The 16,543-nt window shown below is 33.3% G+C and overlaps 1 protein-coding gene across 8 annotated transcripts in view; it reads right to left on the reverse strand.

Annotated features, from left to right (window-relative positions):
- LOC147378453 (sodium channel protein type 3 subunit alpha) overlaps positions 1 to 16,543 on the reverse strand; it is a 124,584-nt gene that overhangs the window by 38,606 nt on the left and 69,435 nt on the right. For all 8 annotated transcript variants that reach the window (XM_086370555.1, XM_086370570.1, XM_086370563.1 and 5 more), the window contains 5 exons: positions 16,067 to 16,199; positions 14,504 to 14,742; positions 7,762 to 7,935; positions 6,387 to 6,743; positions 3,797 to 4,267 (listed from right to left, as the gene is read on the reverse strand). In XM_086370555.1, coding sequence (XP_086226681.1) covers positions 3,797 to 4,267; positions 6,387 to 6,743; positions 7,762 to 7,935; positions 14,504 to 14,742; positions 16,067 to 16,199 — 1,374 coding nt within the window. The remainder of the gene's footprint in view (positions 1 to 3,796; positions 4,268 to 6,386; positions 6,744 to 7,761; positions 7,936 to 14,503; positions 14,743 to 16,066; positions 16,200 to 16,543) is intronic.

Raw genomic sequence — 16,543 nt, forward strand, 5'->3', positions numbered from 1 at the left:
TAATGATTAATTTACTGCCTCTTCTTAAAGCACAAATAATGTTGCAAAAATTTTTTTCTTTTCTTTTTCCTTTCTTTTGAAATATATTGTTCTGTTAGGTTTAACTTGTATGATTTTTCAGTTTGTCAGCAAAAAGACATTTCGTGTCCCCCAAAGCCCAGCCCAATATGCTTTTTCTACTTGTGTTCAAAAAACTAATAAGCATAAACCAAAATGCTATTTTATGGATACATTATTTTTAATTTATGTGTGTATGTATGAGTGTGTATGTGCTATAGCTATTAAAAAAGAACAACCCAGCCAACATAAATATAAATCTGACTTGTGACCTGTGTTTAATGACAGCAGTTTTCAGAGATTTCAGATCAAAATTGAAATTTGCTGAAATTTATCTAAATCTGTCCTATAATGGTTATTTTTGCTTTTGTTTTTAAAAACAGTGTACAGTTGACCCTGGAACAATAAAGGTTTGACCTACTCAGGTGTACTTACACACAGATTTTTTTCAGTAGTAAATGCTACAGTACCGTAGGGTCTTCAGTTGGCTGAATTTGCTGATGTGGACCATGTATATGGAGTGAAAGTCGTTCAGTTGTGTCCTACTCTTTGAGACCCCTACAGCTCATGGAATTGTCCAGGCCAGAGTACTGGCGTGGGTAGCCTTTCCTTTCTCCAGGGAATCTTCCCAACCCAGGGATCAAACCCAGGTCTCCTGCATTGCAGGTGGATTCATTACCAGCTGAGCCACAAGGGAAGCCCAAGAATACTGGAGTGGGTAGCCTATCCCTTCTCCAGTGGATCTTCTCAACACAGGAATCGAACCGGGGTCTCCTGCATTGCAGCTGGATTCTTTACCAAGTGAGCTATCAGGGAAGCCCTTGTATATGGAGAGTCAACTGTAAATTGTACTGGGATTTTCATCTGGGTGTAGGGTTGACACCCCTAACACTTGTGTTGTTCAGTGGTCAACTGTACTTTTACACTTTGTGTGAGCATACGTGAGAATTGCCCTACTATTTAAAAAATTCATCTGCATAAAACCTATGCTTGAATTTAATTTTACTGTGCAAAATAATTTGAAGTTTTATCCTAACTTTATAGAAGTATTTGATTTTATATTAGCTTGCAAGTATTTTCCCTCTATTATATCTGTATATTTTAAACAATTTAATTTAATTCAGTAACTGAATTCTATCTACCCAAAACTAGCTAGGAAGAGGACAGATGATTATTTTAAAAATTCACCCAAAAAAGAAATCTTACTCCAATAATAAAATGTTTTCAATGGCTTGAAAATAAAGATATATTTCCTTGTTCCAAATTTATGATTTTTTAGCTATTAAAAAGATACACTAATAAGGTAGTAGTATACTAAAGCAATCATTTGAAATATCTATTTGAAATAGAGTTTTTGAAGTATTCTGGAAACCAACTTTTTGTTAAAAAGAAATTAACATATATCATTTCCATGAGTGCAGTGAGATGAAACCTATAATATTAATGTAGCAAAAGTTTCTCAACCTCTTTGGCTTTTCTATCTCTTCTTGACCCCAAGCTAGTCTTGTCCCTAATCTTCCCTTGTTTTCTCTTTGCAATTACTTCTGTGGCGAACTCCTTTGTTTTTAAGAAATCAGATAATGATGAAATCTGTGTTATCATATCTATTTTTAAACCCTGACTTCTCATCTAGGCTGTGGTTCCCATTGTATCCCACTTCTAATTCAGTATATCCCAGTTGAATTCCTTCTTTTCCCATAAACCTGGTAACCCAAAAGATCATTTCAGACAGTTACATTACTATTTTTCCAGTTTCTCAGACTCATTACTAGGTTTGTCAAATTGCCAGTTAGTCTCATCTGCCATACTTATTAACATAGCCCATATTTCTATCACCTTATTATAATCAAATGATTGTTACCTCATTATTCCTCAAGATAACCCTTATTCCTCACTCTAAACTGCTTTACTCATTACTATGGAATAAATTTTCCTAAAGCATCCCTTTCCTATTGCTTTTCACCTGCTTCAGAACAGATAGCTCCTTATTGATCATATAGCCAATTCCAAACTCTTTGGCTGATTTTCAAGACTGTATTATTTGAAACTACCTTACTCACTCAAACATGTTTTTCCACTTTCTCAGCCGATACATTATTCATACTGATTATTTCACTGCTGCACCTAACTGCCAAGCTCACTCTAACTCTGGCTTCTGTTTAGTGGTTTTCTGCTTTTGGCTTTCTGTTCATGTATTTGACCCACATTTCGAGGCCTACTTCAATTTTATCTCTTCATTTAGCAATTTACTATGTTCTTGCTGTTCTCAATACCTATTGTCTTTATACTCTTATAGTCAGTCCTTTAGGATTAAACTTTTTAATAGGCCTTTAATGATTTTCTGAGTTAGTATTAGCTTCCTTGAAGATTCTGAAAATTCCCTGAAAAGGGTTATATTATGAATCTCTCCTTTATCTCTTCCTTTACCCTTACTGCCCAGAAGTTGCTGAGTTCACAGAAGTGCTCAATCAATGCTTGTTAACTAATTGATGATTTTCTTAAGTAAATCTTTGTCAAGTGATGGGAAATAAAATTAGAATTGAATTCTTATCTTACCAGAAGGAGCAACATATAAATTAGAATTGAACTCATTAGACTTTGAGTGGAATTTCCGAGAAAGGATATTATGCCTCATTTTGTATATATTTTTACCTTTTTCAAAATATTTCCAAATTTACTGTTATAATATATCTCAGAAGCTCTGAAATGCCTGAAAAAAAGGCATGTAAATTGTGACACTGTCAGCTACTTATACAAATTCTGTTGCCACTGTTATTAAAAAAAGAAGGTTCCAAACTATGCAAATATGCTCACAGAATCAGATGTCATTTGTCTGATTCCTATGGTGTCACTATTTATACTTTCAAGTTAAAATCTGTCTTTATAGCTCTGTGCTAGACTTAACTTCCTACTAGCATATCAGAACTCTATAAATAAGTAATAGTAAAAAATTTAATCCTGATCTCCACAACACAGAATTGGGGAATTAATAGCCTTGAACTACTATCATAGACTCCTGTGAATTCTAATCCTGCAAGAATAACATTGCCTTTCCTTTTTCCTTTTCTTTTAAATAAGTAGTAATATGACAGTAAGAATAGCTTTTCAGTCTACAGTTCAGCTGTAATCCTTAAGCGGAGTTTTTCCAAATAGTTCTTAGTATTTCCAGGTTAATCTGGAAGACCTTATAAATATGCTCTTCCTTGACTGGGCCAAAATGTAATCATTACTACTCTTATTTTCCTATTATGTATAAAATTTTCATTAATGAATAACACTGTTATCAGTAGTCAATAAAAGGTTCAGAGGTGAACAAAACTACACAAACATTCACATTGAAATATCATAGCAAAACTTAACGTATTATAGAAAGTAAAGATATGACACTTTCACAATGATCAGTAAAATATGGTTTGTTTATTTTTCTAAAGAGCATAATGTAGTGTATAAAAGAATGTGTTAAATAAAATCTCTTTTTTGGAAGGCCATATTTTTTAATCAGACTTTAAAATATCAAGATGAATATACTAACTATTCAGAATGATGATTTCCTGTGAAAAGTTGGAATTTCAATGGAAGGAATTCCCAAAGAAGAATATCTGATAATTGTCCAACATTACTGTATATATGGCTTTTAATATACTTTTTAATAATGCCTATAAACACAATAAAAATTATAAGTAACTGTGGTACATGGTTTGTATAGGAAACGCAAGAAAAACTTTAAAATCATTCTTACCTCTTTGCTTTCTTCTAGTTCTGACTCACTGCTGAACTCCTCAGTATTTAAATTTTCAAAGTCAGACTCTCCAACAGCAATTGGCACCGTTACAGTGAGGCTGGGATTGTTTATGAATGACATATAATCGTTTTCATCAATTACATATTTTTCAGCACTGCTTCCAGTACCTACACCACTGGTGGTTCCATTCCCATCTTTAAGATAATTAAGCTCTTTGCTTATTTCAATTCCAGTATTATTAGACACACAGCTGTCTATTTTGTTGCCTTCATGGATTTCTATAACTTTTGGCTTTCTGAAAAAGGTTTTTTGGAAACACTCCCGTATCTTATTTTTCACATAATCAATTCCCTTTTGCATCCTTCCTACTGCAATCTGGAGATTGTTCATTTCATTATCATCATCAGTAGCAGCAAGATTGTCTGAGCTAAATGAACTCAACAGTAAGGCCAGAAAGAGGTTCAGAACCTAAAAGAAAAAAAGAAAATTTTGCTGTATTAATATTGAAATATGTGTAAACATAATAGTTTAAGCAGAGCACTCACAGCTCTTTGCTGAAATTAATTCAACAAATGCTTCTTGACTGTTTGCTATATTTCAGACACCTTGTCTTAGTCACACTCTATTTAAAGAATCTGCTCTAAGGGCAAAATGGTAAAACAAATGATTTTCCTTTCAAACGGAGGACAACCAGGAAACTGGAGCTTCTGAGATTTAAATTGTGTCTACTCAGAGTTGCTAGTGAAAAACAAAAATCCCATTTTTGTGGTTTTGGCCAAAGAGGAAAAATGGGATATTTTCACTTCAGTCATTTTACCAGTTTGTCTAGGGAATGTCTAGCTTTGTGTGTGTAAATAATGAATTTATTTATTTAATAGCCTGATGGATTGTATTAAAACAATATACTTGAAATGTAAATTCCAATGGCCAAAAGCTTTTAGAGCAGCCTGAAGGCAATGGCAACTCACTCCAGTACTCTTGCCTGGAAAATCCCTTGGACGGAGGGCCTTGTAGGCTGTAGTCCATGGGGTTGCTAGGAGTCGGACACGACTGAGTGACTTCACTTTCACTTTTCACTTTCCTGCATTGGAGAAGGAAATGGCAACCCACTCCAGAGTTCTTGCCTGGAGAATCCCAGGGACGGGGAGCCTGGTGGGCTGCCGTCTATGGGGTCGCACAGAGTCGGATACGACTGAAAGCGACTTAGCAGCAGCAGCAAAGGCAACCCACTCCAGTATTCTTGCCTGGAGAATCCCAGGGACAGAGGAGCCTGATGGGCTGCTGTCTATGGGGTCGCACAGTCAGATACAACTGAAGCGACTTAGCAGCAGCAGCAGCAAAGGCAGATTATATAAGGTTTAACACATTTCCCATCAATATACTTTGAAGTATATCTGTCCAAATAGTTCAACAGATGGAGAAAAGTCTAAAATTAATCCAGGGTTTAGGCTAGACCCATATAATGTAAATTACTTTTCTTTTTCCTTTTTTTTTTTTTGCAGAAAATGTGGTGAAATCTCAGCATATCATTGGGATACGTGAGGGAAAATATTATTCAATTAATTGGCAAAATATGATTAATACAGGAATAGTTCATTATAACTGATGCAAAAGAAAATTTATGAGAATATTTTTAGCTTGAAATGTAGTTACTGAATTTCAAAAAATGTTACATGGTAGGAAGACACACACTTAGCCAGAACCCCAGTTTATTTCCTTATTTTTATATCAGATTTGTTCAGAATCTAGAACTTCCTTATTTACAATTCTGAAAAAAGTTGCATGTCCACAGATATCCCACAAACCATTTTTAAAGAAATCTCATTTGATATGTACTTCTCAAAGGAAAGTTTCAGAATGATGAAATAAAGAAATACTCTGACACTGCATAATTGAAAAATGTAAGCATTAAAACACACAAACATGCAAATTGTGGTTCTATATTAGTGCTTTTAAGTCAGAACTAAAAGTAAGCCTTTTAAATCTGGTCAATGTTTATACATGTGTATAACTGAAACTACAATAATTTATTTTCCTTTGATAAAACAAATTCTGGGAAAAATATATTTAGTCCCCTTCCAATTTTTTTGGATAATTACAATACAGAGCTAAGATTTCATTGAAATTTGTCTTTAAAATTTGGTGATATGCAACATATGCCTCTGAGTAAACAAACAATATAAACTATGTATGTGTAATTACTGGAGATCATTATCTTGTCAAAATAATAATAGAATAAAAAATAATTCAAGCCATAAAAATAAAATTAGGACAAATCAGTTTTGATGCTGAAAACATTTCTTTGAAGAAGGAAAACTAATATTTTTGTCCCAAGACTTTCACAGATATATATACCTCATGTAATCCTCACATAAACTACAAGATTTCAGTTTTGTTATTCCAGTTTCATAGTTTGGAATTTGAGCCTGAGGGAAGTTAAGTGACTTGCCCCTGCTCAGAGTCCCAGTACTGGGATTTGAGTCTACATTGTTGATGGTAAAACCAAATATGTCTGTTGCATCAGGCCTCCTTCCCACCTACTATCTGATCTTGTTCTTAATTATGAGTGTTTGTAATACATACGTACCACCAGGTTTCCAATGACCATGACCAGCATGAAAACAATAAGGCACATGGTTTGACCGGCGACTTCCATGCAGTCCCACATGGTCTCTATCCACTCTCCACACAGCACCCGGAACACAATCAGGAAGGAGTGGAAGAAGTCATTCATGTGCCAGCGTGGGAGTTCACAATCACTAGAAATCTTGCAGACACATTCTTTATAGCTCTTCCCAAAGAGCTGCATGCCGACCACGGCGAAAATGAAGACGATGATGGCCAACACCAAGGTGAGGTTACCCAGAGCTCCCACTGAATTACCGATGATCTTGATTAGCATATTCAGGGTGGGCCAGGATTTTGCCAACTTGAAAACTCGAAGCTGTAGTCAAGTGAAAATGTACTCTTAGTAGTAATCACAATATAATTTTAAAAGTTAGACATCGTTTTATCAGTATGTTACACTGTAGACCCACCTTTGAGGAATATAAAATTTCAAAGCATACTAATCAAATCCATAAAAAAGTGTTAATAATACTGGAATTGTAAGTCAAATCATAATATCATTTAAATGCAAAAATAAGAGAAAATATTTCAGAAATGATAAATAAAACATTTGATTTATCAGCAGATATGACCATAAAAACAAATTAATATTTTAATTATAGACATTTGTGAATTTAGCAAACTAATGTCACCTCTGACTATACTTTAGAGAGTAAAAAGAAGTATTAAGAGTATGAGTTATATTTTTTAATGGACATTTAAAATATAAAAGTAAATGAACTAATTTTGGTAAACATAAAAAGTTCAGTTCAGTTCAGTTGCTCAGTCGTGTCCGACTCTTTGTGACCCCATGGGCTGCAGAACAAGACCCAGTTTCCCCCTCAGTCAGTCTCTCCCATCAGGAAGCTTCCATAAGCCTCTTATCCTTCTCCATCAGAGGGCAGACAGAATGAAAGCCACAATCAGAAAACTAACCAAACATAAAAAAGCTTGTATCAATTTTAAAAATACACATTTTACTTAATTTCCTATAAAAGTTTGCATATTTAAAAATTTTTTTTTGCCAAATTCAAAAATTTGTTACACCATTTTCTAAAGTGCTAATGGGAACACATTTTTTTCCGTGTCCCTTTACTAATATATGTTGATAAAAAGATTAATTGGGTGTAAGCTTTTTATTTGCATTTCTTTATAGACTTTAAAGCAAAAAATGTTTAATGCATTTAAAACATAATTTTAGAAGAACATGTGTATTTTAAAATGTGTCTTACACAGCTAATAATTATGAAGTGTTTCATTTTTCATCATTCTTGAAAAACAATCACACTGATTCATTTTTTAAATAAATGTTTTGCCAATGAAAGATAGAATATAAGCATAGTCTAAGCAGATACCAGTCTGAATGATCTCAGTACAGACAATCCCTCCACATTTGCCAGGCCAAGCTCCATCAAACTAAGGCTGACAATAATTCCATCAAAGATATTCCAGCCCTCTTGGAAATAATAATATGGATCCATGGCGATGATCTTGAGGACCATTTCTGCTGTGAAGATCCCAGTGAAGACCTAAAGTAACATAGAGAGCAGTACTTCACAAGCATTGGAAAACTTTTAACATTGAGAATTTGTAAAGAATATTAAACTGTTATGAGTAAAAATATCTAAAATTTAAAGTGAAGAAATGTGACAAATGGATATACAAGTTTAGCATTTTTTTTCTGGGGAATATTTTAAATGGGTTTGTGTTATCTAATGAATCTGCTAGATTTCCAAGACGATGCTGAGTTATAACATTTCGTTGTCCATATTTGAAATTTAATACTGGTAGTTTATTATTAATAGCTACTATAGCTATTGTGTACCCTATACTTCTACCATAATCACAACCAATTTTTAAAAAATATGGCATTAAGAACAAATCTATGTATTATTGGAAGTCACTCAAAAATTACTTCAAATGGGGAAAAAAACATGTTTTATTCTTGATTTTTATGTTGTTTTATTCAATGGATACCATTCTTATTTCTATAATTTTATAAACATTCCTGAAATAAGAATGAATTTGCCACAAATGTTTCTGTAATAATTATCTCTGGATTCGTGCCTCAGAATTAACATTAATGGATAAATAGAGCAAGGAACAGCAGATTTAATTGAAAGCAGTAGGAGAACATTCTCAGTATGCATACACCAACAATTAGGATTAATAAGTTATTTGAGAGGCTGGATGAATGTCTATTTGAAAACAGTTTTGTTTTTTAACTCAAAACCACAGGCTAAGACACCCAAGGACATGAAGAGCTATGAAATTACTCTTGCAAAAATTCTTTTAAAGCAATTATCTTAATTAACTATAGATAAAAGCTGCGTATTATGACTAAAGCATACCGCTTAGCAAGGTAAATCAGCCTTTACCTTGAATGAACTTTATCAAAATAACAGTATCAAGATTATTTGGTTTCCTAAAATATTAATTTAAGGAAATCTTGATCCACTCTTACAAATGTGTAAATGCAAGCTAACATCTCACTTCCTCAATCACAGAAAAACCTAAGGGAAATACCCATCCCAGAAAAAAATAGCATAACTTCAGTTATCATTCATTCATTCTAATAGAAGTAAAACATAATTCAAGTAAGCTTAGTGCATGAAAATCCAGATATGTGGTATAAAGCGCATTAAAATTTGTTTTTTTTTTCTTTTATTTTATATAAGAACTCACTCTGAAGTATTTTTTCCCTGGTTAATGTAAAATAAGTTATAAAGTTTTAGGAGCAGCTACTATTTAAATAAACAGCCTAATTATAGAAACATATTAGTTAAATCCAGTTAGAAACAATCCAGGTAAATATCTCTTCCTGTAGAAAATTATAAAGGTGAACTTTTTAGTTCTTCTGAAATGTCATGAGGATGTTCTGCATTTTAAAAACCCTTAAATTTAAATTTCTTTTAAATTTATAAAAGGAATGTCTTAAATTTATATTCCTATAAGTTTATAATCATGAAGTTTATAGCATGAAACTTCTCTTTAAAAACATTTGAATTACAGTTTGCAGTTTAATGTCAGAGCCTTTTATCTATTTAAATGGTTTCAATTTAGGCCCTAAAAATCATTAATAATTGTTTTTGTTACATTTCAATCTAGTTCAGCATTGTCAGTGGTTAAGAGAAGACTAAGACAGTAAAATTATCAAATGTTTATTGTTTGGACTTAGGCTAATTATATCTTGTCTTCTGCGGAAGCTTTTTGTTTTTCGAAAGTTTGGATTACATGCTTCTGTAGACATTCATTTCATTCATAAAAAATAGCTGCTTACTTACTAGACATTGTTTTAGGCTTTGAAAAGAAATACAGTGCTAATTAGGACATACAAGTTGAAATTGCAAACCCAATTCATCTAGGCTGGTAAATTTCTTATGGACAATACATTTATAGACTTCCAAAGCAGCTTCTTTAATAAGGAGATGTTTAGTGAAAAATCTTTAATATTATACATGATGACACATGACAGTTAGTGAAAACATAAGCACTAAAGATAGGGATGAGAATCAGCCTGAGAGTCTGGATCAAGAGTAAACAAATTGTGAGCATTTTGGGTTGTTTTGAAGGACACTGAGCTTGAATGATCAAATGTTAGGGGTTAAGGTCTCAATTCAGGGATAGAAAAATTTCCTTACTGAGTATTTACTTAGAGAGGAAAGTTCTGTTGATACATACATTAAAAAGATAGAAATGTTCATTCTAAAGGCTGAAGTTTGAATATTGGTCAGTTTGCTCCACAGGATCTCTACTTGTCCAGACTGACATTCCACTCTTTTGTAGTGAATTTGACATACCTGTAGCCTCCTTTCATTCCATTACTATTAGCTTCTTGTTTAAATACTTCTAGTTTAATCATACCCATGCCTTTTGGGTTTGTACCCCCAAGTATTTGTTGCTCATTCTTTTTTGGATGATGAAATTGAAATATATTTAAAGAAAAATGATGGGAAATCAGTCAACATTTATGATTTTCTTTTCTCCCATCTGTCAAATGGGGATATTCATCAGGTCTGTGTTTAATATTCTTGGATTTCTATCAGTATTAAATTGCTTAGCAAATTTTATTAGAAATTGTGGTGTACCCATAATTATTGTTACATAACAATTTTGTTAGTAGTGCTTAGTAAGAGACAACAATCAATTTTCTCTTATACTAGGAAAGGAATTAGGTAGCCAAATAGCACTTCTTCATTGATGCAAGAGGCTTCATAGGTGAGTTCTTGAATTTGGCTTCTAATGATATTATCTTTCAATAAACAAAGCCATTTTTTTCCTTCAAGATTTCTAAGATTTTGTATTCACATCCTAAACCACACCATTTAATTAAAATAATTTGCTAATCATGTTTCTTTAGGCTTTTATTTGAAAATAGCTTATAAAGTCCTTAGAACAGGTATCATTTTCTAAGTTCCCATCTGGGTCTAGCAGAATAGAGGGATATTGTGAATCTTTAATCTCTAGTTGGGAGAGTTGCAGTAAGAAAAACAAATAGTGTAGGAGCTAGAGATCTCTATCGATATTCCCTGAAGAAAAAGTTACAGGGTAGTTGGAAATGTTTATATGATGAAGGGATTATGTAACCTACTATGTTTGATGGAAGATTTTTTGCTTATAGAATCAGTAAAATGAGTGCATGTGTTTAATAGTGGTTAAAACAAACAAAAAAAAACACAAAAGCAAAACAGAATCTTAGAGAAACTCAATCAAGATTTGAGGTCTCTTGAAACTTAAATTTGATCCATGCAATCAACAGGGAAATGATATAATTTTTATATGTTTCAGCAGAAAGAGGATACAAAAAAGCACATTTATCTAAATAAAGGCTGAAAGTGCCACAACTCTTTTATGGCACATTCTTTTGTTATTAATTCAACCAGAAACTCAATTTCCTTATTTATAAGGCAGTATGGAATCACTTGAATAGTAATAAACTAGTCCAGAGAAATTTTAAATTGATTTTAGTAAGAAAACTATAAAATCTTCACAAAATACGCAATGCAACACCCATCTATGGTATATACCATAGATCCAAAGTCAGCTAAGTACTCATAATGCAAGCAATATTTCTCTCTCACACAGAGAGAAAGAGAATATTAATGAGCTTTTAGCTAGTAGTAACAGTCAGTTTACACATTCGCCTGTTCTTACGGTTACAAATAGTTACGTCAGTTTCCGGTCACCTGTGTTCTCTATCTTTGAGTCTTGTTTCCCTAATATTAAACTCAGCTTATCCATGGTTCTGTTACAGTCAACCACTGATCAGTATTTCACTTCACTTCTCTACCTCATTATCTCCACTGATACTCAAAGTTATAGATTTTAGCATGAGGAGAGACATGAAAAATCGTCTAGTCCCAACACATTGTACTCATGAGAAAACAATATTTGTGACTTTTTCAAGATCAGATTTTTAGCACAGACAACTGGACTTGGACCCAAATTTGGTGTTTTAGTCTAGTGCTGTTCCGTTTGATCATCCTATAATCCAACATCTCCTATCCTGTGCTTCTGTACTCCATTGCTTCAACGTCAAAATTCTTTAAGACCTCAATTTCCTGTGTCACTCTGACAAATTTCCCAAATTGTTCCTAACAGTTCAACTTCCCTAACTGTCCTGGGAAAAATACAGAGCTAGACCAGAACTGTTTTCCATCAGTATTTCAAAGAAAGGTTAATAGCGTACATAAGAGGAAGGAAGCTGTTTATTGAGCACGTGCTAGATGCCAGGCAAAGTGTTGTGTTTTCACATTATCTCATTAGACCGTCAGAGCAACTCTGGGAGATGAGTATTATTATATCCGTTTCAATAATAGAAAACAAAGACTCAAAATTGTCTTTATCATGCTTGTCCAGATGCTACATTATTAGTAAGGTCAAACCCAGTTCTACCTGATTCCAAAGCTCATGTTCTTTTATGGATAGGAAACAAATGGTTATTTATCAAGCTACACCCATGTAAACACTCTGAGAGATACAAAAGAAAAGTAGGATGTGATCTCTGCCATGGAGTAATATGTAGTGGAATTGAAAAACAAGAATTATGATGCAACAAGAAAATGTTTAATGTTCAACCATGTTCTATTCACAGAAATGGATTAGGAGTTAAAAGTGTGCTCAGTATGGACTGAGAGTCATATTAGAGGGGAGAGGAAGCTATGGCTGGACCTTAAAGAATATGAAAAATTGAGATGAAGTGATTTGAGTCAGGACACTTTAAATATGAATATAGAGAACTGTGAATTACTTTCCCTATATAAACATATAAACATTTGTGGGTTATAGTGTCAAGGCTGTTCTGAGAAGACTGATGGTGACTGGCTAGGAAACAATGGAAAATAAGATGACATAGGAAGGATGGGATTAGAGGGGGAGTGTTGAAAACCAGGTAAGATTGTTGAACCACAAATATAGACAATAGATACTTTGGCAAGATGAAAGCAGACTGAGTGTAGAGTACTAGAATTACAATTTTAATGGTAGCTATAGAGGTAAAAAGAACTGATACCTAGAAAAAAGAAACAATGGGTCTTGATATAAAATTGTATATAAGAAATAAAAGGTTTCTATTTTGAAGCTGGCAGCCTCTTTGAAACTGAAAGGCTACTACTAGAGGTAATACAAAACTAACTTGAAATTTTTAGGGCTTTCAATAAACTGTGAGAAAGATCATCTTTCAGATGTTTAAAGTTATCCCGGGGCAATAATCTATAACAGCTGGAAATACAGAAATAGAACACAACTTGTAAGAGTAGATAATACATAGAGCTGTTGAATACATACAAATATTGAGTGAAAAACATAGCCCTAATAGGCAAAAGAAGAGAAGTCCAGAAAAGGAAGCAGAGATATTGAGTGATTGGAAAGATGAAGGAGCCAATTAGACACATACACACAAAAATCAATATCACAGGTGTCAAAGATGAAGAAAGTCTCAAGAATCTGGTGGGTGTTATACTGAGTCAAATAATGCAGTGAAGTTGAGGTCACTTATTGAAGTAGACACTTAGACAGTTGTTTGCCCAGTATTCCCTTTCTTCTTTCTGTTGGGAATTAATCCTCCACCTGTGTAATTCCTCAGAACTGCGATTTTCACATGAATCTACCTTCGCCAATGTTGGTTAAACCAGAGAGAAGCATCTGATCCAAGCTATGCTAATCAGAGTCCTATCACGAGAGTCTTTAAACTGGAACTGAAAAAGAGATTCAGTGTTTTTCCATTGCAGAGGTTACAAGATTTAGAACCAACAAGGTATGGGTGATCATATTTCCTGACCTACAGACAAAAGATGCAATGAATGGTTGGGCTACATCCAATCCCTTGGTTAAAGCATTTCCTGAAGCCCAGTTGCAAAATTATCCTCATATGGTTTGGTAATTCGTCTTTTTCTTTCCATTTCATGAGACAGTCTTTTTATTTTCCTCTTAGGCTATTGAATTCTGTTTCTATCTTGTGCCAAAAAAAAAAGGTCTTGATTAATAAACTATTTAAATTCTTTTTTTACTTGTTCATCCATTTCAGTTTCTTCATTAGAAGGAGGAAATGTATATGTCGGCATACACATATACAGATGTCTGCCCAAGTAACATGAACCAGAGTGTGGCTAAATTACAAATGCATTTTTATCAACTATTTCTTCTCTTGTGTGAATTCTACTGAAGCATTTTATTAGGCAGTTCAGTTTGAAACAACTATGCCCTCGTTTGCACAGAAATCAATCTTTATGTATTCCCTTCAAAGAACTATTTCTTCATAAGCTGTGTATGTTAAAACTGCATGCTTATGGAGCCAGAGTTAGACCTCATGATTTCTGCTTTTTTTTCAGCAAGATTGACAGTAAAGATTTTAACAAGTTTACAAAGGGTAAAACACCATGATCAATCAGCACAGATGTTGGTCTCAACAGTCAGTATTCATACCAGTTGAATTCTAGACCTTATCCCTGAGAACGCCTTCAATATTCCTTTAGATATTTCTTCCTCTGAGAAAAGAGGGTATAGTTCGGGGGTTCTGCATAGCACAAATGGATTTCTTCTTTGGTCTATCTGCCTTATCTCTGACAAAGTAAATAAGTAAACTTCAAATGAACTCACCAGGTTTCCTACAGTCAGCACACTACTGAATTGACCAGTCATTGGGTAGTGCTCCATGGCCATGAAGAGGGTATTTAAGACAATGCAAATAGTGATGGCAAGATCAACAAATGGATCCATAACAATTAAATTTACAAGATGCTTTACTTTTAACCATGCATCACAGCAGTCCCAGATCAAGAACATATTGGCAAATCTATACCAGCATGGTGGACATTTCTGCCTAGATTCTTCAAGTTCTGGAGGAACAATAAAGAATGAGATAGTAAATAACAATATAACCAAATTACTGTTGTTGTAGATTATACATTATTTGATAAAATTGATACTTTTACTTAGGGACGGAAGTTCATATTAGTTTAACAGACTTGAGAAGACAATTCCATTGAATATTTTCACAAAATATTTATGAAAAATGTCTTTTAGCCGAAAAAATACTTCAAACTTATTATGTTGCCTCAAGTTAAATAACTTAATTACCTATTAATTAGGTAATGGGTTATTAAATTGCTATATTTTCTTTATCAAAACAGAATTTTAAAGTAAGTTTTAGAGAACTATTAAGTGTATCAATTACTGTTTCTTTTGAAAGAGCTTTTTCAGAATACTTTCTAAAACTGTGATTATTATTAATATATGTGACCCTTTATTCTCTGTCTCCACATTAGCATTGATCTTGTACACATCAAGATATAGTATGTTTTTCTTTTTAATATAGATTCAGCCCCAAATCTAGTTCTGTTATTCATATTTACTCATTTTTTTTTTCAGAATTCTAGCCTATTAAAAAGGTACTAGTAATTTAATGGGTGAAATATATATGAAATATATGCCCATTTGCATATCCAATATACCAATAGACTAAGATACAAAATATAATTGAAGTTTTCTAAAGAATTCATGTTAGATATGAATTCTGATTGGGATTTATAAAATGACAGTACTGATGTAATATTCCTCCAAGCTTGAAGAAATGGGGACTTATTTAATGAATGAACAAGGAAGTAATATTTGTTGTCCATTCCTGTGTGTCAAAATCAACAAATATTTGTGTCAGCTCTTCATTAAAGGAATGTAATGGTTTCTGTGTATGTGGAAGATGGAGGAAAGATCTTTTCTTAGGGCTCCTGTGGAAACAGAACAAAGGTTTTGATTTCTCCAACTCAACCCATATGCCTCCTCAACCCATCACCACTCCTATGCCTGGAGAACAGATTGAAGTTTTAGAGATGTTTCTTTGTGCTTCTGCATACCAAAACTTAAAAAGGGAATTTTTTTTTCTCTAATTGCTTGAGGATAATATAACATAAGGATAAATCCTCGCTGATGAGCTATCGAGTGGTGAAATAATCACTCGGTAGATGAGAATCGGAATCAAAAAGAAATAGAGGCAATATTAGTTGTGTAATCAATGTGATAATAGTGTTCCATATATTATCTGCTTAGGTCCATTATACAGTTCTGATCTTGGGTAACTGACTTTCATAATTCCATGGGAATAAGTAATAGTTCTCCAAACTATATAATCATAGAAAGCTGACTATCCCATAGCTGCCTTCTTACCCTCCATCGTGTTAGTCAAGATGCTGGCTATGCTCATGGCTCTTTGCCTTCCGGAGGAATCTTCTAGCATCTCCATTGAAATCTGGTAAGAACTTAGCCTTCTCTTTCTGACTTCCGTTTCAGTGGTGGTACCCTGCAAACCAAATACTGATGGCTCAAACCACCCTTTTCAGTGAGTAATACAACACAACATTAGCATTTCTTTGGAAAGTCATGCCACGTGCAGTTTTCCCAAGTAACAATTTTCAAATAATAATAAAATACTAATTTATTATTAAATTATAAATACTTAAAAAAATCACAGGTGATACCCTACAGGGTTAAAACAAGAATTTACCAGTTGGGTGCAATTGTATAAGGCAATTATGTTGCAGAAATATTTTAATTTACCTGTTGGAATTTCCAGAGAAATTTTTCATAAATCATTTATTATTTCATTTAATTCAAATGAAAAGTATTTTAGCTTTCTCAATAATT

This window comes from Bos grunniens, chromosome 2 (assembly GCF_055505025.1).
Source record: "Bos grunniens cultivar Pamir isolate PY7600 chromosome 2, Bosgru_T2T1.0, whole genome shotgun sequence".
NCBI lineage: Eukaryota > Metazoa > Chordata > Mammalia > Artiodactyla > Bovidae > Bos > Bos grunniens.